General features: G+C 43.1%; 1 protein-coding gene across 1 annotated transcript in view; it reads left to right on the top strand.

Annotated features, from left to right (window-relative positions):
* The window catches only part of LOC117523559 (LYR motif-containing protein 4B), a 69,195-nt gene that overhangs the window by 2,868 nt on the left and 41,427 nt on the right, over positions 1-24,900 (top strand). The window contains exon 2 of the mRNA XM_034185153.1: positions 7,618-7,738. Within this exon, the coding sequence (XP_034041044.1) occupies positions 7,618-7,738 (121 nt within the window). The remainder of the gene's footprint in view (positions 1-7,617; positions 7,739-24,900) is intronic.

Here is a 24,900-nt window from a genome sequence, read left to right as displayed (position 1 = left end):
AGCGGGTCATGCAGCACCGCCCCTGCTGCGCCGCTTCTCCTGCCAATCTCACACTTTATTGTCCTCTCACTCGTGAACAAGACCCCAAGGTACTTGAACTCTTTCTCTTGGGGTAAGACCTCATTCCCGACCTGGAGTAGGCAATACATCAGTTTCCTGCTGAAAACCATGGCCTCAGATTTAGAGATGCTGATCCTCATCCCAGCAGCTTCACACTCAGCTGTGAACCGATCCAGTGAGTGTTGGAGCCAACAGGACCACATCATTTGCAAAAAGTTCAGTGCATACACACAAACAGGGGGCCCCATCTGGAGCTGGGTCACATTTCCTCTGCCTCATTTTGTCATGGTGTCTTGTGAACCATTTCTTAGTCTGACCTCTCGCCTCAGACCAATTTGCCATGGGAGACCCTACCAGGAGCACAAAGGCTCCAGACAACACAGCTCTCAGGTTCATAGAGACGCACAAACCTCTCCACCACAGTAAGGCGATGGTTCCTGGAAAGGAAATGAAAACATATAAAAAATATATTTACATCTTTGTTGTTTTGGGAGAGTTCTCAAACTGTTGGTACTGGGGCTGAACAAGGCCTCATATTTTACATGGCACTTTAAACCAGTTTCTTATGAATGTTGAACAGCTTTAAAAGAGGTGTGTGTGTGTGTGTGTGTGTGTGAGGGGGGGGGGGGGGGGGGTACATACTGCTGGTACCAGGTTCCATTGGAGGATTCTTCAGCACCACTGGAATGACTTTGTGTCACAATACACAGGCAATACACTGCAGGAATTCGGACAATACACAGATATTGCCTGAATCCCTGCAGTGTTCACTTGATCTGGAAGGAAACAGACTCCAGTGTTCCTCCCCACAGTATTACAGGCAATCCCCTTCAGGCCAGACCATGGTTTTACACTAACAAATATGAAGTAATCTGGAGATCAGTCATTTTGGCACATCCAGAGTGCTGGGGTTATGGCTTTCCCACACACTGTCTTCTGTGGAATAACTGTTTTAAATTATTCTAATATTTTATTTCAGCAGGCATCAGCTGACAGCAGTGCAACATTAAAAACTCCAGTTAATTATGTGCTCTCCAGCATGAAAGTAAGCATTCAGAGCATTTAATAGAAGATAACAGAATCTGACAGATTTCGACTCCTTTCCACATAACCTCCTCTTTCCTTAAATTCATTTTGCGTGACACAAGTCTTTTCTCAAGATAAGCACAGTCTTTCCTTCTTCTTCTTTTTCTTCACTGTTAATTCAGTCCCTTGGTGCCGTTACAACTCCGTACTATGCCTCCTGTTTCATACCAGGCATCTGCGTTGTTGAAGGCAAAGTGTCCTTTAAAAAAACCAGGGCTGCTAATTTGTGGCTCATGGGCCACATCTGGCCTGACCTCTGTTGGTTTTGAAATGCTTTACCATAGTGTCTCAAGGCACCCTGAGATCTGCCCCTGATGGCTGAAGGGATTCTGGCTGTAAATATGTATATTAAATTGTGTGCACCCATACAGTTGGCACCATTATGCTAAGATTTCATAAATAATTGCCATATACACCTGGCAATTTTTAAACATGGAGCCACCCGATATCCGTGTGATGATCTCGTGTCTGTTCTCACCACGGTTTGAGTGCTCATTTTGTCCTCTTTTCTATTCTTTTTTTTTCCTGATTTTTTTGCTGATTAGAAGCAGGGTTCATTATGTGAGCTGAATCCGTTCAGTGAAGGACGATGCCTGAAGGCGTGGCCTCAGCTCAGCGTCCGGCCCTGCCATCCCTCAAAATGGGCTGTCGGACAGTTGAATGACAAACTAGATGCTTATGTTGTCTCATAGCTCTGTGTGAAATGTTCATTCTTTGCCGGCTTAATTTTCTTGTTCTCTTCCAAACTTCCTGGGGAAACACACATCACTCATCTTTCTGTCCTTCCAAGTACTTTTCCTCTTCTGGGCATTTTTCGTTCTTGTTGCTTCACATTCTTTGTCTGCCTTCTTTGGCTCTGGAATATTTTTGCCCCTTTTTCTTTATTTTTGATTGTATTTCTTTCCTTCCTTCCTTAATTGTTTGCTCACTTCTGTCCTTCCTCTTGTCCACTTAGTTCTCTTTCACACGTGCACTGGCACCTTAAGCTTGTCTAGTGTTAGCTGGAGGATCTGGATGTTGAAACTCGCGGTAAACCAGTCATTAAACAGACTTTACTGAGCAGAAAGTCCCTGTCATGTCTGATTGAGTCCATGTATTAGTTGTGCAGGTCTTTGTCCAGAGGATTGACAGCGACCAAGACGGACTGTTGATAGCTTCTTTTTTTTTTCTTTTCTTTCTTTTTTTTTTCTTTTTTTGATCATATAACTGGCATCAAGCTGGAAGAATACCAACATCTGAGTGTGAATAAAAATGGCCATTTACATGAAGACGTCAGTGAAAATGTCAGACTTTAGAGATGAACATCTTTTGATGATGACCAATGCCATAAAATGTCACGTCAAATTTGAGGAATTGTTTTAGCTGTTTCTTCAGGGTGCTGTTTGAGTCATGATAATTCAGTAAGGTATATATTTTATGTTATATTCCAATTCTAAGGTGGAACTATGCCAGTATATAAAGGTATATCTAAAAAGGAAGAGTAAAATGGGAGAGTAGAAAAAAGTAGAGTAGAGCCACTTGGGTGCCTGGTCTTGAGAGTCCTGCATCATCTACCAGGCAAGCCCACTCAACCAAGTAGAGTATGTCTGTTGGGTGAGAACACATTTGACTTGGACAATCCCCTGTTGCATGCTACATGTGACAAAAGACCAACTCCGAATGATGTCCAGACCTGATTCTGTGGACCGTGTCCGTGCCCGGCTCCCTGGACTGTGTGGGGACTGGATTCCCTGGATATTGACCAGATTTTATGAGAAAATCACTCCATTATTTCTTCTTCTTTCATCTGCATTGTTGGATTTTGCATTTTTCCATATTTTAACTTTCCTTCTTTCTTTTGGATTCAGAGTTTAATATTTGTTTTTAGACTGTCTTGTTGAAATATGACCCCTTTAAGTGAAATTGTGCAGTGATGAGCCTCTGGTTTAGCTCTTGTCTGTGTGAATATGCTGGATGCCTGCAGCTGATTATGAACTGAAACAGAATAATGCACCTTTAAAAGTCCTCTCTCAGCTGTGCTGTCATAAATACTGCACCTCAGAATGACCTGTGTTTGTCTCCAGGCTTCTGTAAGATTTGGTTTCTTGGTCCATGTCGGCCCACAGTCGGCTGGACTAATATGAAGAGATCTTGCTGTGCAGATCTGCTGCCCGTCTTCAGCGGTGAATGTTTGTGTCTATGGTTATTTTGCCACCATAGAAGCTCATGGTGCCTTTACGGCTACTGTGGTGACGCGGTCAGCTAGCTCACCTGAATAACAGCTTCATGGCTATTTGAAAGGAATGTGTTCAAACTATTTTGTCCTGTTGTACAACAGAGCTCTGAATTTTATCGGTCTTGTTGTGGAGCAGTTAACACTTTGGTGGAATAAGATTTTCCTCAAGGGGGTGAGGCCTCCGTTGTGGGCGCTGATGACTTATGTGGCCTCGGTGCTCAGCGGCATCAAGATCTTTGATTTATGCTATTGCATTTACAATTTGAACTCGACAGGCAACAAATATCTGGAAATGGGTCGGGTCGGAGAGCATGCAGAGATGCCGTGCATCATCACATCTACCACGCTACAGAACTGGTTTGAGTTCTGGATGGCGACCACACAAGCAGACAACTGGCTCATCCTCACATCTCTATAGTAACCATCTATCTGCTGCAGCTGGGTGAAACAAGGGTGTGTCCTGAGCCAGCTGAAATGTCATCATGTCCTTGACCTTCTCCAGTCTCTGGGATCCTCCACATTGAGATGCCTGTGCCCTGGATCATGTCCAGAGAAACTTCCCACATGGACGAAATGTGGTGTCTGATGTTCCCTCACAGTGTCATTGATCCTCCTCATCTGAGTCTCACTAAGTAACAGTTCATTGGACACAAAGTCATTCCAGCGGGACCCAAAAGTCCTCCACAGAGATCTGGGACCAAAGACGTCCAGTCCTCGCCTTCTGGACACTGGTTAGAGTCCAAGGTCTCAGGAAGCACCAGGACCCTAAAGACTTGAACCTTCGTTCTCTTGCAAAAATGTCAACATCACCAAAGACCTCTTCCTTCTTTCATCCATTCTTCCATCTTAGCTTTCTGCCGTGTTGCAGTTGAATTTTTTCCCCATTTTTTTCCTGTTATTTACTTTGACATTTACATTAATTTTATCTGTGATCTTTTTGCCGTCTTTTCTTCCCTCTTCACCTTTTGTCCGCTGACCTTGACGTGTCGTAAACTTGATTCTCTGCCTGTGATCCATCACGTCTTTGTCCCGGTTGTTGTATTTAACTGTGTCCTGTAAATCAGACCCATTACACATTTATTGGTTTTGTCTTAAATCCTGAATGGGCTGGAGGCAGGAAGATGAAAGGAGGAGACGAATGAGTTCACTCTGATGTAACTTTCCAAGGACAAAGTTGTGGTTTCTCCGCTGCCAGCAGTAAAGAGACTTGAGGAAATAATTAAGAGTTGGAAAATTAAACCGGTGATCCTTGGTGTTGTAGTTGCTGCTGCCAGTCATTGTCTCAGTGTTTCCATTAGTCTGTTATGATTTACTTTGTCGTCCACAGTGGATTAGCCTGGACAGTCGCCACTGGACGTGTCTCAGCCTGAAACCGGACAAACGGAAATACTGTTTCTGTGTGGTGAGGTTGTTAAGGCCCATTTAGACACCTTTTCCACGTCCACGTTAGGACTTTTACACCTGCATTGCTGGATTTTTCAATTTTAAAAATGAGATAAAAATATTATTTTTTTATTGCAATCGAGCCTCGTATGAAAACTGTGGTGCTTTTTTTGAGGGAAATACATACTTTTGTATGTGTCTGGCTCAGCATGTTTTCCACCTGAAATAAAGTGTAGGACAACAGAAATGTTTTCAGAGGATTACAGACAACTTCTGTGCCTGGTTTGATCAGGTTCTGATTTTTTATTCATTGCATTGCATATGTGTTGTGTTTTGTTCTTGTGGTTTCTTGATGTGTATAGGTGGACTTGTGTAGCTAGAGAACTACAATTCCCAACGAGACACTGGTGACCTTATACAGGTGTAACCTCTTTAGATGATTACATTGATTGACTCCTAAGTTATATAAAACAAACTGGCTTCTCTTGATGCGCGATGCCCTGATGAAGGTCTTCGGATTGAAAGCTTGGTTTTTGTAAAAAGATGTAAGTGTGCAGATATTTCTTATTATTTATTGCTACCTTTTTCTTGCACCTTAATATTTTTGAATGCAGTGTACAGTTTTTTATATAGCTGTGCTGCTTTTTTGGGGTAATCCAGACTTTTGTATGTGCCTGGCTCAGTATGTTTCCTACCTGAAATAACATGAAGGACAACAGAAATGTTTTCAGAGGGGACGGACAGCTGACAGGCAGAATAAGCGCTCGAAGGACATTCAGAGAGTGAGACACTTGCACCTTTAACACAGTCATGTAAGTTAGTTCTTTGTGAAGAAGTGATTTCATAATCGATGGTTCTGTGTGGCCTGAACATTTGACTGTTTGTCCAAACCTGGGCCACTTTATCTTTGATGAACACAGTGGTTCCTGGTCCTAGTTCTCAGTGGCCCTCTAACCTGCACCTGAGCTCATCAGCTTTGAGCAGAGCACAGAAGGATGGAAGGCCAGAGGATCCCTGAGGACCAGGGATGGGAACTGCTGGACTAACACACATCCCTTTCACCGTGTTTAGTCCATAGTGACTCCAGAGTGTTTGAGTTAAACAATTATGACCTTGAGTTTGACCACTCAAGGTCACCCAAGATCAAACATCCAGAGCTTTACAAAGCCAGTAAATGACTTTATATGAATGTTTAACAGTATCTAGAGGAGTATCAAACATTTGACCTTGACCTGTGACCTTGACTTTGAACAATTTTTTTTCAAACTTGAGTCACTCTGTCCTTAGCTACAGCTTAATCATTCCACCAACTTTGGTCTAAATTGGATGAAAAGTCTTTGAGTTATGTTGTTCAGACACATGGACACCCAGGAGTGAAGGTGATATCCCACCGAGCATGTGTGTGTGGAGCTATGGAGTTATGACGGGAAAAAAAACTGCCTCACATGCGTGTGACCATCACATCAGATACAGAGGGCTCCTGTGTTTAAAGAGCAGCGTTGCTCAACGTTTGTAGCTCCTCATCGTTTGAATCCATAACTGTCCTTCTTGAATATCTTGAGATGTTTCCTTTAAATTTGTCTGTGACTTCAGAGAACTCGGCTCAGTGTTACTTGTGCCAAACACGGCCTGTAATTATAACCAGGAATATGTCGTTTATGATTAATGGAGATAAACCGTCTGCTCTATTGATGAGATAATCTCTTCTTGAGGATATTTCTGCTTTCATGAAAGGAACTCTGGATCAGAGCATCAAGGCATTAAGTGACAATGAGGGAGTTTGACACAACAGGAGCTTTGAACACCGACATCAAAGCAGATCAATGAATGAGATCAGACGCCACCCACACACGCATGTCGTTAGAGTCCTCATGTCATCGAGATTTACGCACCAACACATTCACTCCAGAACAAAGTCAGCGACGGCGTCCAGGTTTTATACTGAAAAGCTGCAGGAAGTGAGGCGGCCACCAGTCATACCCATGAAAAATTAACTTTAACATGTTCTGCTGTTTATCAGGATGTTTAAAAAAAATTAAGAGACATTTTTAGATTCATACTTAAAAATATAATTCTGTTCCATTTATGGGAAATATTTTTGAATTTTAAAGGGCAGGTTCATTATTTAGTCCAATCAGATGTGATCTAGCACCAAGCTGACGCCTCCCATCTGATAAAATCCCATTTCCCATAATGCCACAGTTGTTCAGAAGGCCTCTGTTTGTTCAGGTTCTTCCAACAACAGAAGAAGTGAAGGTTGTGTAACCGCCTACCGTTCAAAACAGTGTGCCATCCGCCCCTGTGTGTCCCTGTGTTAAGTCCTGCCCACTTTCAAACGGTTAAAATGATAGCTGACATTTTGGACGTGGTTTCCTCCAAAGGTGCCCTCCTCAGTCAACACAAACTTGGCCCTAAAGTCAGCATTGCTGTTTGCACGCATTACTGAAACAAGTATATCGCCTCTAGGGGGCATCTGGGAGAGGTTTTGTGGCTAACATGCAGGCATGACAGCGGCCTTATTGGCCCGTTGGTGGACCTGTGTGACAGGATTGTGAAGAGTCACATTTTCTCATCAAAGCTTTGTGCCGTTTTTGTTTTGTTATTACAGCCGTGTGGCTTCTCTTTTCTTGTGGACTGTTATACGGCCTCCATAGCTGGTGGTGGTATTACAAGCTGTGGTTGTGTAAAAAGAATGCAGGGTGTGTGTTTACATGTGCATTGGCGTTTGAGAGTTAAGAACTCGCACGTTTTGGACGTTAGTGAGTTTATTCTTCATTTTGCTGGGAAACAAACATTCATATATTCCAGATCTCCTTGTTTACACTTCCTTGTCTTCCTCCATAAACATGCGTGCATTTATTTGTGTGTTTCAGGACGTATGCAGTGCGACGGGTGCGTGATGCCTTCAGGACCAACAAAAACATTGAGGATCCTCAAACGGTGGCAAGGCTGCTGGAGGAGGGACGGCAGACGCTGGCACTGATACAGAGACAGGTGACAACATGCAGATGAACACCTGCTGACCGCCTGTCTCTCACACACACACACACACTCATTACCGTAACAACTTGGGGCTAATCACTGTGCTGTTGGTCACTTTGTTCCCATAATGCACCAGCAGCTTCTCCTATAATCCCAGCAGAGACCCACCAGTCTGACTGTTATCACGGCTCCTTTTTTGCCTTTAATCCCGTCATACGTGTAAATCACTTTATTCTGTTTCAAGATGTGAGACAGTCCCTCCACCAGGCCAGATGGGATAGATAATCCCTCCAGCAGGTTCTGGGACGACCCTGGTGCTCCATCTAGTTCCCACATGCCTGGGAATCCTCTAAGACCATAAACCATGAAGCCTAATCGGACTTACAAACCATTTCAGATGATCCTTTCAAGGTAGAAGAGCAGAGGAGCTTCTGGCGTCAGAGGAGGTCCTAATGTAGAGTTGTGTCGGCCAACGAAGTTTTCAACATCACTGCGGCTGTTTCGTGTTGCCAGATGCAGATTTTGATATCACGATGTCAGTAGTGACATCGTGATATGCATCTTTTTGCAACATATTAAAATGGTTGTCTATCTGGGTGGTTGCCATCCCAGGACCCAAGGTGGTTCGTGTGTGTTGTTGGATGCGGCAAGGCGCCAGCACCAGTACATGCTCCAAGGCTTGACCTGATTGATAAGAGGAATTGATCATGTCTGAGGCACCATCAGTGGCAAGGAACATCTTGGAAGATTCCTGTGCAAGATTCTACATTCATGGTCGAACTAGACACATCTGTGCGTGGGTTTGTTTAACATGGGAATGTCGTTACACACCCAACAGACACACAGTCCTTGGAAGATCCTCAGCCTGGTCCAGTGGCTGGGAATCCCAGACTGTGGATCTGCTGCAGTCTTCATCACCTTCACAACCGTTGGTTACAAACCATCACTTCCTCCGCCTGATCCACCTTGGGGACGTCTTGTTTCACCAGAGCCCGTTAGCCATCTCGTGTTTCAGGGTTCCTGTTGGGCCTTCGTGGTGACTGTGGCGGCCATGTGGCACATAAGGTCCCCACCATATTTCACCACCAACAGGCAGTCTCTGACTGGCTCTGTTACCCGGGTGTCACGAGGGGCTGGACTTTGAGACCAAATGTCTGAGTATGTCTGAGGCGTACGATCCTGATGGAATGTCACAGGGTAGCGCGCTAGGTGTAGCAAAGCTAACAGCGCTTGGCTGACATTGTTTGGGTTTCCCAAAAGCAGACATATATTTCACCCATGTTATTGGAAGTTATTTCAGACATGAATAACACGGAACAAATTGTGATAAAGGACAGCAGCTTCGAGTGACATCAATTTGTGCAACCGTAAAATTTGTCCCGTGCGCGTACTGGAGTTAGCAGACGGTTTTCACAGTTAGGGTAAATTCTTGTGAAATATTGAAATTATTCTACAATTCTGAAGGGGGGGGGGGGCACTCAATGTCTGCACGAGTGAAAGTTGAAGTGTTGATTACAGAATACTTTGAAATAAAATTCAGAGTTTTCTGTCTGAGTGCGTTGCAGTAAAATCCCGCGCTGTGCCGAAGTTTGAGGCATGTTTCCTGCAAAAAGGAGGCGCTGGTGCGCTGTGATGAGAATGGACGTGTTGATCATAGACGTCTGCATGATCAGCACCTGTTCCAGAACTGTCTGTGTGTTCTCTGCATTACTGGTGTGTGTGCGTGCATGCGTATGTGTGCGTGTGTGTGTGCGTGCGTGTCTGTGCGTGCGTGTGTGCATGCGTGCGTGTGTGTGCCATTTGGCGAGTAAAGATGATGGATTGCAGCTGCAGAGCCTCGTCTTTTCACCGAGGTCAAAGTAAAGGGGCTTGTTGGTTTAATGGTGCCGTGTGGTGGAGAGAGCAGAGAGCTTCTATATCTCCACGTCATCACATACGTGTTTTAACCTTTACAGATTAGCCTTCTGTGAATTTTATTTTGGCTCAGCAGCTTCACCTCAGGTTGATTCTGGGTGTCACGTGACTAAATGTGTCTGCTCCAGAACACTGTGTCTCAGGATGGGACGCACTGATACAACGAGATGCTCTCTGCATATCTGGGACAGGCGGACACGACAAAGCGGTGCAACTTGCGCTTCATTACAATGTCCGTAATGTATGTAGTGCTCCCTCTAGTGTTAAACGCAGCACTGCTGAGAGGAAGTTTGTCTGTTTTTGCCGTGCAGTTGTGTGGCATACGCGCACGACAAAATAGACACAAGCTGGAAGCATAACTCACCTTCATAAACTGACTCAACGACTTTATTCACTTTCACAGCTACACTGTAGAACTACCAACAGTAAATCACCTAAATGGAAGCAGCTGGCTGCCGTGCTTTTCTGTCAAGCAGATGCTTAAAGCGCTTTACAGCGATGCCTCACATTTACCTCCTCAGTCAACGCTGCTCCCCATTTACAGAGGCTTCCATCGGAATGAACAGATTAATGGTTATCAAAGATATGCAGTGCTAACAGCGAAGCACGGCACGTAACACAGCTCAGATGGTTAATGCAGGTCACATGGATAACTCAGCTCAGGCAGTTAAAGTTGCACAGGGCTAAACTAGCTCCAGTCGTACTAAACTGTTAAGTTCAGGACGTGTGACTCTGTTTTGTTGATTTGTGAACAGCAGTTATAGGACCAAGAAAAAGTGGCTAGAAAATAATTTGTATGTATGGGCACCACTTTTTAAATGCATTTTTGTATAGACTGTAACACTTACACACTTACGGACTTTGGGTTAAAAGTTCTCTGCAGTGTATCCTGCAGTTCTTTGTCACAAGCCATATAACTATATAAGAATGAATTTAAAAATTGTATGGTGCAAGTTTTATGTGTTTTATTGATCAACATTCACTTTAGTATGTAAAAAGTTTTGGACCCCCCTGATGATCTTTCATGATTTTCCTTTGTAAATCATTGGTTGTCTGGATCAGAATTTCAGTTAACTATATCATATAGCAGACAAACACACTGATATTTGACAAGTGAGATGAAGTTTATAGGATTTACAGAAGTGGTGCAATAATTCTTTAAAAACAAAATTAGGCAGGTGCAAAAATTTGGGCACCCCAACCAGAAAAAATTACATCAATATTTAGTAGATCCTCCTTTTGCAGAAATAACAGCCTCTAAACGCTTCCTATAGCTTCCAATGAGAGTCCTGGATTCTGGTTGTGAAGGTATTTGGACCATTCTTCTTTACAAAACATCTCAGGTTTGTTGGTTTCCAAGCATGGACAGCCCGCTTAAAATCACACAACAGATTTTCAATAATATTCAGGTCTGGGGACTGAGATGGCCATTCCAGAACATTGTACTTGTTCCTCGCATGAATGCCTTAGTAGATTTACAGCAGTGTTAACGACCATTGTCGCAACTTCAACTTTGTCACTGACTCATCAATCAATTCAATCCAATTTTTTTATATAGCGCCAAATCACAACAAACAGTTGCCCCCAAGGCGCTTTATATTGTAAGGCAAGGCAATACAATAATTCTGTAAACTCCAACGGCAAAATGACCCCCTGTGAGCAAGCACTTGGCTACAGTGGGATAGGAAACATTGTTCTCAAGAATCTGCTGATATTGACTGGAATCCATGTGACTCTCAACTTTATGAAGCTTCCCAGTACCTGCACTGGCAACACAGCCCCACACCCCTGATGGAACCACCTCCAATTTTACTGTAGGTAGCAAGTGATTTTCTTGGAATGCTGTGTTATTTTTTTAGCCATGCATACGGCCCCTGTTATGTCCAAATAGCTCAAATTTAGTTCAGCAGTCCACGCACCTTATTCCAAAATGAACCGGCTTGTCCAACTGTGCTTTAGCATACCTCATGCAACTCTGTTTGTGGCGTGTACGCAGCATAAAGCTTCCTCTGCATTACAGCATCATATCAATGTCTTTTGTACAAAGTGCGCTGTGTAGTTGAATGATGCACAGAGGAACTATCTGCAGCAAATCATGTTAAGGTCTTGGAGCAGGTCTGTGGGTTGACTATGACTGTCTCACCATCCTTCATTCAGCTTATCTGAGATTTTTCTGGTTTTGCCACTTCAGGCCTTAACTCATTACTGTGCGCTGGGTCTTCCATTTCCTCACTATGTTCCTCACAGTGGAAAATGACAGCTGAAATCTCTGAGATAGCTTTTTGTATCCTTCCCTAACCATGATGTGAGCAATCTTTGTTTTCAGGTCATTTGAGACGTTGTCTGAGGAGGCTCCCATGTTGCCAATCATTAGAAGAGATGCAAAGAGGAGAAACATTTTGCAAAAGACCACCCTTAAATACCTTTTCTCATGATGAATTCAATGTGTAAGGAGGTCAAGGTGTCAATGCGCTTACCAATCCCATTTTGTGTTCCAATAATTAGTGCTAAATGTATTCAATCAATAAAATGACAAGGGTGCCCAAATTTGTGCCCTGTCCAATTTTGTTTAAATAATTATTGCACACTTTTTGTAAATACTATAAACTTCATTTCACTTATCAAATATCAGTGTTTGTCTGCTATATGATATATTTAACTGAAATTTCTGATCCAAACAACCAATGATTTATTTGTACAATGATTGACTCTGTACCTGATGCCTGAGGTCACCTGTGTATATGAGCTTATCTGCAGCAAGTGTCTCAACAAAAATCAGCTCCCTTATATTGCACTTACTTGGGGAATGAAGCACTTGCTAAGGGAAATCAAGGGTCAGCCTCCTCTTCAATCTGTCCATCCTGCAACATATCAATACAATGATATTTGATTCAGTTCAATTTCAGTTTAATTTATTTCATTTATATAGCGCCAAATCACAACAAACGTGCCTCAAGGCGCTTCACACAGTAAGGTCTAACATTACTAACCTCCAGAGCAAGAACACAGGCGACAGTGGTAAGAAAAAGCTCCCTCTGAGGAAGAAACCTCAAGCAGACCAGACTCAAAGGGGTGACCCTCTGCTTGGGCCATGATACAGATGCAAATTCAAAAAAAACTTTATTTGTCCCCAAGGGGCAATTCAAACGCCAAGAGCAGCAATATTTCAAACAAACAAGAGCAACAAAAAATGAATGAATAAATAAAAATAAAACAACCCTGGGAACAAGTGTCACTCTTCTCCTCTGTGTCTTGCACCCAGGGCGCCAAAGTCGGTGCCCTGAGGGGAGCCACTCAAATACAGCGTGCAGAGCATGTGATGGATCCTGCGTAATCTTTTTAGCCAATCTAAGTGCTTGCTGCTCATAGATGACCAAAAGAGATCTAATGGGATTACAAAATGAATATACAGGAAATGTTGCCAGTGCACAGGACAGGAGGGTGTCAGAAACAGACACCACACCCATCTCCGGATGGAGCCGCACCTCAAACAGAGAGAAAAAAAAACAGAATCAGACATCAGAAAGACAACAAATACAGAATAATTTGTCAGCATTAAACAACAAGAAAAACAGAAGAAATACTAAGGTGATCGCTGGCCACTAGCCCCAAGCTTCACTAACAGACCCAGAATTTAGATAAAGCTGATAACGCAGAGCCCGGGCCAGTACGTAGGGTTTAATTAGGTCAGCTAAGTAGGGAGGTGCCAGTCCATGAACAATTTTATAGACTAGTAGCAGAACCTTAAAATCTGACCTCACTGGGACAGGAAGCCAGTGAAGAGATGCCATAATGGGTGTAATGTGGTCAAACTTTCTGCTTCATGTCAAAAGTCTGGCAGTAGCATTTTGAACCAATTGGAGAGCCCTAATGCTGGACTGCAGTAAACCAGAAAATAGAACATTGCAGCAGTCCAATCTAGAAGAGACAAACACATGAATCAGGGTCTCAGCATCAGCCATAGACAGGATGGGACGAATCTTCACTATATTTCACAGGTGGAAGAAAGCAGTCCTGTTATGTGTCGGACGCAGCTCGGAGAACCGACCAGCGTTTGAAGGACCCAGTATGAAATAAGCAGAGCACGGTACAAAGGCTAACTGAATTTAATACATAACAGTGATACAAAAAACAACAAAAGAAAGTGCGGTCTGGCGTGGTGCGCTCCCCAGCAGCGCTAACGGTCCGGAGCCAGAAGCTGTTCGGACCCAAGGACCCCGCCGACAATCCCCCAGGTGGCCGCAACAAACCGAGGTCTGTGAAGAAGGAACCATTATGTGAGGCCACACTCTACACACAGACGAGAACACTTAAAGGTGTACAAACAGCAAACACTTCCTGGCTTGATTACTAATCAGCTTCCCAACCTGCAGGCATGGAACATCCAGTTCACAAAACTCCACTGCAGTGGAAGCCGATACATGACTAACATACAGCTCAATATAATAAGGTGTGAGGGACACCACATTTACTGACTGTATAAATGTTAGTCACAAATCTAACGTACCTCAGGAAGTGTGCTGACGGAGGCGTGAGGACCTCAACCTCTCCTTCTTTCACAGACCGTGCATCAAACCCTGGACATTCTCTGCATCCACTGACGATGAGATGGCTCCCGAGACGACGATCTCACCCGTCTGGTCACAAGGTCGAGTCTCTGGCAAATACACACTGATCTCAGTCTTAAATGCCACCATGTTCCAATCCATATAGATGCACCTCAGCTGTGAGTCCTGACGAGCCGCAGGTGATCAGGGTGATGTCCTGATAACCTCAGCAACACAGCCACTCAGTCCCAAATGCAAGCCACCTGAAGGAAAACCAAAAGACAGAAACAAAAAGGCAGCCAGGCCCCCCAGCCATACAACCAAGTCCTAGTAGTATTCTAATGTGGAGGTCAAAGGACAATGTAGGAACAAAAATTACCCCAGGTCCCTCACTTTATCAGTGTGATGTATTGAACAACGAGCCTAGGCTGACTAGGTTACACTGGTCAAATTGATGCTGATGTCTCACCTGGACCAAGAACCTCATTTCAGTCTTATCAGAGTTTAAAAGTAGGAAGTTTCTAGACATCCAACTTCTCACTGATGCAGGACAATCTTCTAAGGATTTATGTGGATGAGATTACCAGCAGTTATTGGCATGTATAACTGAGTATCATCAGCATAGTAGTGAAAGATAATCCCAAAACTCCAAAATGTGTGCCCAAGGGGCGCTATATAAAGGGAGAAAAACAGATTGCTTTACATTTGAGTTATTAGTAGAGATATTTGATTCTGTCTGTTTATTCTGTTGTGTAAAGTGCCCTTGTGTTCCATGAAAGGGGCGACATAAATCCAAGCTGTTATTACTAATTACAAAACAATTTACCATTATAGATTTTGGAGGGGGGGGGGGGGGGTGCGTAGTATAGTTACGACCTTGACATCCCGATTTAAGCATTTATTAGAGTCATAACAGAGGCAAAAATGGTATGATCTTGGAGAGTGGTTCAAAATGATTTAGAATTATTTATTTATCGTTTAGAATTGCTGCAATATTTTTCCTCCAAAGCTGACAACAACAATGTCAGTATTTCAGTTACATCACCTTGTAGTTTGAAGCATCAATGTCCTCAGGCTCTGTCACTATATTGATGAACTTTTTTCTTCGCTGATTCATCCGCAGCACCTCTTGGTTCACAGTAATTCTTTGCCTGATGATCTGCTCACAGAAGACCCTTGCATCTGACATAAAAACAGTCACACACAAACACTATATCTAAGTAGGTCAGTGTGTAAGAAAGAGGGAGAGACAGAGTTTTTAAACACACCTGCTCACAGCGTCTGTTCCAGTGAAAGATTATCCTTTGTGCGTTTGCCTGACACGGTGACGTATTTATCTACTTTCTTGCATATGATGCAAAACAGGACCAGAGGAAACCACAGGTCGACCAGTCCTGGACCGTCGGTTATTTCTTGGAGTTTCACTTGTTGATGCTGACGTCTGTTGGCACAGACTCGCCTACCTGTTTCTTTAGCATCTGGATGCTCTCTTTGATGTTTCTCCGCTGAATCCAAGTGCTTTGTCTGTTGCATGTTGCATGAAGACCATGGAATATTGTCAATCAATCAATCAATCAATCAATTTTTTTTTATATAGCGCCAAATCACAACAAACAGTTGCCCCAAGGTGCTTTATATTGTAAGGCAAGGCCATACAATAATTATGTAAAACCCCAACGGTCAAAACGACCCCCTGTGAGCAAGCACTTGGCTACAGTGGGAAGGAAAAACTCCCTTTTAACAGGAAGAAACCTCCAGCAGAACCAGGCTCAGGGAGGGGCAGTCTTCTGCTGGGACTGGTTGGGGCTGAGGGAGAGAACCAGGAAAAAGACATGCTGTGGAGGGGAGCAGAGATCGATCACTAATGATTAAATGCAGAGTGGTGCATACAGAGCAAAAAGAGAAAGAAACAGTGCATCATGGGAACCCCCCAGCAGTCTACGTCTATAGCAGCATAACTAAGGGATGGTTCAGGGTCACCTGATCCAGCCCTAACTATAAGCTTTAGCAAAAAGGAAAGTTTTAAGCCTAATCTTAAAAGTAGAGAGGGTGTCTGTCTCCCTGATCTGAATTGGGAGCTGGTTCCACAGGAGAGGAGCCTGAAAGCTGAAGGCTCTGCCTCCCATTCTACTCTTACAAACCCTAGGAACTACAAGTAAGCCTGCAGTCTGAGAGCGAAGCGCTCTATTGGGGTGATATGGTACTACGAGGTCCCTAAGATAAGATGGGACCTGATTATTCAAAACCTTATAAGTAAGAAGAAGAATTTTAAATTCTATTCTAGAATTAACAGGAAGCCAATGAAGAGAGGCCAATATGGGTGAGATATGCTCTCTCCTTCTAGTCCCCGTCAGTACTCTAGCTGCAGCATTTTGAATTAACTGAAGGCTTTTTAGGGAACTTTTAGGACAACCTGATAATAATGAATTACAATAGTCCAGCCTAGAGGAAATAAATGCATGAATTAGTTTTTCAGCATCACTCTGAGACAAGACCTTTCTGATTTTAGAGATATTGCGTAAATGCAAAAAAGCAGTCCTACATATTTGTTTAATATGTGCTTTGAATGACATATCCTGATCAAAAATGACTCCAAGATTTCTCACAGTATTACTAGAGGTCAGGGTAATGCCATCCACAGTAAGGATCTGGTTAGACACCATGTTTCTAAGATTTGTGGGGCCAAGTACAATAACTTCAGTTTTATCTGAGTTTAAAAGCAGGAAATTAGAGGTCATCCATGTCTTTATGTCTGTAAGACAATCCTGCAGTTTAGCTAATTGGTGTGTGTCGTCTGGCTTCATGGATAGATAAAGCTGGGTATCATCTGCGTAACAATGAAAATTTAAGCAATACCGTCTAATAATACTGCCTAAGGGAAGCATATATAAAGTGAATAAAATTGGTCCTAGCACAGAACCTTGTGGAACTCCATAATTAACTTTAGTCTGTGAAGAAGATTCCCCATTTACATGAACAAATTGTAATCTATTAGACAAATATGATTCAAACCACCGCAGCGCAGTGCCTTTAATACCTATGGCATGCTCTAATCTCTGTAATAAAATTTTATGGTCAACAGTATCAAAAGCAGCACTGAGGTCTAACAGAACAAGCACAGAGATGAGTCCACTGTCCGAGGCCATAAGAAGATCATTTGTAACCTTCACTAATGCTGTTTCTGTACTATGATGAATTCTAAAACCTGACTGAAACTCTTCAAATAGACCATTCCGCAGATGATCAGTTAGCTGTTTTACAACTACCCTTTCAAGAATTTTTGAGAGAAAAGGAAGGTTGGAGATTGGCCTATAATTAGCTAAGATAACTGGGTCAAGTGATGGTTTTTTAAGTAATGGTTTAATTACTGCCACCTTAAAAGCCTGTGGTACATAGCCAACTAACAAAGATAGATTGATCATATTTAAGATCGAAGCATTAAATAATGGTAGGGCTTCCTTGAGCAGCCTGGTAGGAATGGGGTCTAATAAACATGTTGATGGTTTGGATGAAGTAACTAATGAAAATAACTCAGACAGAACAATCGGAGAGAAAGAGTCTAACCAAATACCGGCATCACTGAAAGCAGCCAAAGATAACGATACGTCTTTGGGATGGTTATGAGTAATTTTTTCTCTAATAGTTAAAATTTTGTTAGCAAAGAAAGTCATGAACTCATTACTAGTTAAAGTTAATGGAATACTCAGCTCAATAGAGCTCTGACTCTTTGTCAGCCTGGCTACAGTGCTGAAAAGAAACCTGGGGTTGTTCTTATTTTCTTCAATTAGTGATGAGTAGAAAGATGTCCTAGCTTTACGGAGGGCTTTTTTATAGAGCAACAGACTCTTTTTCCAGGCTAAGTGAAGATCTTCTAAATTAGTGAGACGCCATTTCCTCTCCAACTTACGGGTTATCTGCTTTAAGCTACGAGTTTGAGAGTTATACCATGGAGTCAGACACTTCTGATTTAAAGCTCTCTTTTTCAGAGGAGCTACAGCATCCAAAGCTGTCTTCAATGAGGATGTAAAACTATTGACGAGATACTCTATCTCCCTTACAGAGTTTAGGTAGCTACTCTGCACTGTGTTGTTATATGGCATTAGAGAACATAAAGAAGGAATCATATCCTTAAACCTAGTTACAGTGCTTTCTGAAAGACTTCTAGTGTAATGAAACTTATTCCCTACTGCTGGGTAGTCCATCAGAGTAAATGTAAATGTTATTAAAAAATGATCAGACAGAAGGGAGTTTTCAGGGAATACTGTTAAGTCTTCTATTTCCATACCATAAGTCAGAACAAGATCTAAGATATGATTAAAGTGGTGGGTGGACTCATTTACTTTTTGAGCAAAGCCAATAGAGTCTAATAATAGATTAAATGCAGTGTTGAGGCTGTCATTCTCAGCATCTGTGTGGATGTTAAAATCGCCCACTATAATTATCTTATCTGAGCTAAGCACTAAGTCAGACAAAAGGTCTGAAAATTCACAGAGAAACTCACAGTAACGACCAGGTGGACGATAGATAATAACAAATAAAACTGGTTTTTGGGACTTCCAATTTGGATGGACAAGACTAAGAGACAAGCTTTCAAATGAATTAAAGCTCTGTCTGGGTTTTTGATTAATTAATAAGCTGGAATGGAAGATTGCTGCTAATCCACCGCCCCGGCCCGTGCTACGAGCATTCTGACAGTTAGTGTGACTCGGGGGTGTTGACTCATTTAAACTAACATATTCATCCTGCTGTAACCAGGTTTCTGTTAGGCAGAATAAATCAATATGTTGATCAATTATTATATCATTTACCAACAGGGACTTAGAAGAGAGAGACCTAATGTTTAATAGACCACATTTAACTGTTTTAGTCTGTGGTGCAGTTGAAGGTGCTATATTATTTTTCTTTTTGAATTTTTATGCTTAAATATATTTTTGCTGGTTATTGGTAGTCTGGGAGCAGGCACCGTCTCTACGGGGATGGGGTAATGAGGGGATGGCAGGGGGAGAGAAGCTGCAGAGAGGTGTGTAAGACTACAACTCTGCTTCCTGGTCCCAACCCTGGATAGTCACGGTTTGGAGGATTTAAGAAAATTAGCCAGATTTCTAGAAATGAGAGCTGCTCCATCCAAAGTGGGATGGATGCCGTCTCTCCTAACAAGACCAGGTTTTCCCCAGAAGCTTTGCCAATTATCTATGAAGCCCACCTCATTTTTTGGACACCACTCAGACAGCCAGCAATTCAAGGAGAACATGCGGCTAAACATGTCACTCCCGGTCTGATTGGGGAGGGGCCCAGAGAAAACTACAGAGTCCGACATTGTTTTTGCAAAGTTACACACCGATTTAATGTTAATTTTAGTGACCTCCGATTGGCGTAACCGGGTGTCATTACTGCCGACGTGAATTACAATCTTACCAAATTTACGCTTAGCCTTAACCAGCAGTTTCAAATGTCCTTCGATGTCGCCTGCTCTGGCCCCCGGAAGACAATTGACTATGGTTGCTGGTGTCGCTAACTTCACATTTCTCAAAACAGAGTCGCCAATAACCAGAGTTTGATCCTCGGCGGGTGTGTCGTCGAGTGGGGAAAAACGGTTAGAGATGTGAACGGGTTGGCGGTGTACACGGGGCTTCTGTTTAGGGCTACGCTTCCTCCTCACAGTCACCCAGTCGGCCTGCTTTCCCGGCTGCTCGGGATCTGCCAGGGGGGAACTAACGGCGGCTAAGCTACCTTGGTCCGCACCGACTACAGGGGCCTGGCTAGCTGTAGAATTTTCCACGGTGCGGAGCCGAGTCTCCAATTCGCCCAGCCTGGCCTCCAAAGCTACGAATAAGCTACACTTATTACAAGTACCATTACTGCTAAAGGAGGCCGAGGAATAACTAAACATTTCACACCCAGAGCAGAAAAGTGCGGGAGAGACAGGAGAAGCCGCCATGCTAAACCGGCTAAGAGCTAGTAGCTACGCTAAGCTAGTGGATTCCTAAAAACACGCAAAGTGAATAATGTGTAAATAATTTAGAGGTGATTCAGCAGAAGGAGTGCTTTAGTTAAGGCACGTAAAGATTACACTGGGAAACAAATCGTAATCTAGATAACTAGATCAATCTAACTGCGCAGATTAAACAGCTAACAGATACAGAAAAACACCGCTGTGCTCCGGAACAGGAAGTGATACAATACCGCAGTGAGAGCCAACCACCAGTAGAGGCTGTTGACTTGTCAAAGTCAACAGTGATACAGTGTTTGAGTTTCAGCTCTGTCCACTCAAACAAAGCCAGCGTTCCACACTGTTTCTGAACGTTTCCTATCGTTTTGCTGAAAAATCCTGTATTTCTCCCTTTTTAACAGATATCAGGTGCATACAGCATAATTGTGAACGCTTTTTAAATGTTTTCAGCGTGTTACTCCTCTGAACTGTTAGAAAAATACATCGTGGTCGCTGCCATCTTAGATGTTTTGCTCTCTCTTATTGGATTAGCAGGTTACATGACTCAAACCGCGGCACATGACAACAATATTATCACATGGGGAAAGTAAGTAGTACCAACTTCAAACAATGATTGTTATAAAACCTGCAGGAGTACAAACGGAGAACTTTTTCCCTCTAGTTCAGGACCAGTATGTCTTTGTAACCGAGTAAAAGGACAGCTCCAGATTAAACGATATGGCTTTCACCTGAAGGCCTATAGAGGAAGTTGTCTGTGTGAAGTGTTTCTGCTTCTTCTTTTGGGTGAGTCACACTGAATTATTCAAAGGAACTGAAGTTTCTGTTGAGTTTCTCTTAAAGTGTGACTGACACCAAAAAGCAGAGTGAATGAGTGAAGTGTGTGTGTGTGTGTGTGTGTGTGTGTGTGTGTGTGTGTGTGTGTGCGTGCGTGCGTGCGTGCGTGCGTGCGTGCGTGCGTGCGTGCGTGCGTGCGTGTGTGTGTATTCAGCTGGATGGACGTCCAGTGAAAGGGGAGGGTGATGAAGTGAACTTGTAGCATTGAGTCCTAAAAAGAGTTTCTGTGAATGTGTGTGTGTTAGCGCCCCCTGAAGACCCATTTCTCACAGATTACTGCTGCTTAATGTCACTGCAATGTCACACAGCCTTCGGCCATTTTGGCTCAATTGAGATGAAATGCCAGAGAATCGTGAGTTATAGCTGCCAGGTTAGGAAGCGAGTCCTGATTACAGCTCTCGGGGGGTCGGATTGAATCTCCATCACTTCAGTACTCACGGTGCAATAAGCACACATTGAATTTGTCCCGCTCTCAGATGAAACGGGTCAGCGGATGCTGACTTTTACCTGCCGGGTTCAAGAGCCAGAGGTGTTTCCTTTTTAAACGCCACAGAGTTTGGAGGTGAAATTCCACCTGGGAAGAGCTACCGGCTAAAAGTTAGAGAAAATAAATAACTCCTGTTATAAAGGTATAAGAACTAACAAAAAAGTCTTAGTGTCCAGGTGACGCGTAAAGGATGGTTCATCAGAACGCCGTGTCGTTTACTCAGTGCGACACACCATTTACTGAGAACACTGCATCGTTTCCTCAGAATGCCGCATCCTTTCCTCAGAATGTAGCTTTGTACCCTCAGGCCTCATTGATTCCTCAGAATGCCGCGTCGTACGCTTAGAATGTCATGTGACCACCAACATCCCTCAGATACGACTGACTTGTGAACATCATCAAACGTCATGTCAGTGTCAGGGGGAAGTCGACGTAAATCCAGAGAAATGCAAAAAATGTCATGTACAAAGGTTTGGTTTTTACAAGTTTTTAATAGTAAATGGACTTTATTTATGTACTACCTTTACAGTGAAGCCTCATGTTCACACACACACACAGTGATGTCAGCATGACGCCTTGCAACCCGCACAGCTGTGCGCTCCAGCAGCTTGGAGATCACAGGCCTTGTTAAGAGCACCTTAGTGAGTTTCCTGTCCAGTGGGGAATCAAACTGAGGATCATCTGGTCACAAGGCTGCCGCTCTAACCATCAGGCCTTCACCTCGCAGCTGCAAAAACAAATCTGTCCGTACAAATTAAATCATGACATCAGAGCCACATTAGTGACATTAGAGCCAGAATAATGGAATGCATCGGTGCAGGACACCAACATAAATCGTCCCCCTTACAGCCACGTTTCTTCAGATGTGTCAGGAGACACATGGACGTTTCCTCCTCACTGAATATGAGGCCGTAAGCCCTGAAGTCCACTGGGTCAGCGGGTGAGAGTCGTACTATGGGTGTGGGACTTTGACTCTAACCAGTGACCTGAGGGGACGACTGGACGTCTTTGGTACCACTGTCTTCAGTCTCACACACTGTGTCTTGATTTTTGGTGTGGATATGGTGAGTCTTTGAGGGGTCTTTGGTTTTCAGTCTCATCAGGACTGACAGCTGTTTGGAACTCAAAGGGCAACCAAATGTCTTTTAAATTTGCCCAGATTTTGTCCAAATACTTGTGGTCAGAACATAAGTGGTGCTGTGAAAGAGGAGGAGGACGAGCTGTAGCACTTCACTGCCTTTTTTCCCACTGTAGAGCTTGGCTGCCTTTTTATCGGTCTGATTTTCAGCGTGGCTTCTCAGATGATGTGTTTGTGTGTGTTTGTACATCGAGCAGAACCTGCGGGGCAGTCAGGCGCATCATGAAGGTGTGGGATCCCTGAAGTTTACGGGGAGGCGTGCCAGCAGCTTTCATGGAGGAGGGAAAGAGCTTTCGTGTGTCGTGCCGACCTACTTTTTCACAGTGCCGCTCCTGCCGGCTTCAGGCTTTCCCAAAATCTCTGCTGTCTCCAAACTGAGTTGCTTCACAGATGAAACCTGGAGGTGAAGAAGAGAATTCAGTCAGTCTGCTGCATGAATAAAAGTCCTCCTGCTGCAAGAGCTGCAGCACACATAAAAGCACAGGGGCTCTGTCTGTGGTGTTCGTATCTGCTGGCAGCAGAGCCCAAACAGCTACCAGCTCGGTTTGATCACATTTCAAAGCATTGGTTGGCATGCAGTGGAAGAGTCCTTCATGTGTTCATAACCCATCTGGATCTCAGTCCAGACCTTAAGTATTATCCTGCTTGATGAAGGTTGCTTTTGTGTGTTTGATACAGAACTAAACTGTATCGGAGCAGAGTGTTACTCCAGGATGTGGACTGGGTTTGATTCCAGGTGTGTACTTCAGGTCGGGGATTTCCTGTTCAGTTACAACTTATTCAATTTATTTTCATTTATATAGCACCAAATCACAATAACGCTGCCTCAAAGGGTTTGCCATGACACACCTCAGGGTACCTGTCTGTGTCCTTGGACAAGAACCAGCATGGTCTCAGTCCACCTGGCTATAAACTGGTACTGATGTTGGCTGGGGCAGTAACCTGCAATGGGCCGACGTCACATCCAGGGGTAGGGGATTATGAGGGGATAATCACCAGCACCAGTGGGCCTCAGAATCTATGTAGGATTTACTTGTGCTGCTTCTACGTCGCTCAAGGTGTACGGCAGCCTGGGTGACCATTGCTCCCGGTACCATAAGTGAAAGGTGTAGTGCGTTTGATGTCTTCCGTCATCATCTCTGTTTGTGGGTGTGTAAAATTAGAAGCATTTGCTTACAGCAGAATGCAGAAAAGACAGAAAGCTTCCATCACTCACAAACTGGGGAGAACTGACATTTTTTGTTTGGTATATTTCTGTATTTTCAGTCAAGGATGAACTATGTCAAAGTGGAACGTTGATAGGACTAATATTTTTAGAGAAACTACATATATTAGCTATCAACACTGAACAATGGATGTTGATATTTACATTCTGGAATCACACGCTATTCCAGCAGGGGGTGGTAAAACATCTATATATTAAAAGTGTGCATGCGTGATTTTGTTTAGTAAGTTCAATGTAAGTACATAATATAATTGTAAATACGTTATAAATACATGGATGACACAAGAAAGTGAAAACATGTATTTCCATTGTGGTCCATTTAAAAATTAAATGACAAAATAGAAGTAAAAATAAAATAACAGTAATGATGATAATAACTATAATAGCATGTATATGATAACAACAACCTCAACAATTTATAAATGCATCAAGACAGTAAATTAACATTAAATAATTACATAATTAACAGGAAATAAAAGGGTTGAGTTCTTCTAAAAACTAAAAATTAGTGTGATCATAATAACCCTCCTTATGCACCATCCTGGTGCCTTTTTTCTGGACCATGCGTAACGGTCGGAGTGAGGTCCTCTAGGTGTTACCTCAAACATCTGCACAGTAATTCAGATATGGTAAAATCAGAGAACAATGCAGAATGTGTAGTGCTTTACAATTCAGAAAGTGTTTTACTTTATTAATAATTGAAATGCTTCTGGATGGTTTAGTCTGAACATGTTTCATATGAGGTTTCCAGCAGATTTTGTGATCAATCATCACACCCAGAAATTTTATTATCTTTATTCCTTCCACATTCACACCATCTATTTGAACATGCACTTCCATATTTCCTTTATAGTTTCCAAGTAGCATAAACTTAGTTTTTATCTGTATTTAAGGACAGTCTGTTTAGATCAAACCACTTGTTTTAATTTACTCATTTCTGGTGTGATTTCTTCCAAGAGCTGCTGTAAATTCTCACCTGTTCAAAATATTTGTATCACCTGCTCGTCTTGATCTCCCCACCCCCACGTTTTAAGAAAAAATATTAGATGTTTCAACCGTAAAGAAATGGATGGGGGACG

This window comes from Thalassophryne amazonica, chromosome 1 (assembly GCF_902500255.1).
Source record: "Thalassophryne amazonica chromosome 1, fThaAma1.1, whole genome shotgun sequence".
Lineage (NCBI taxonomy): Eukaryota > Metazoa > Chordata > Actinopteri > Batrachoidiformes > Batrachoididae > Thalassophryne > Thalassophryne amazonica.
The sequence above is the reverse complement of the archived record's forward strand: the minus strand, read 5'-3'. Positions and strand labels throughout refer to the sequence as shown.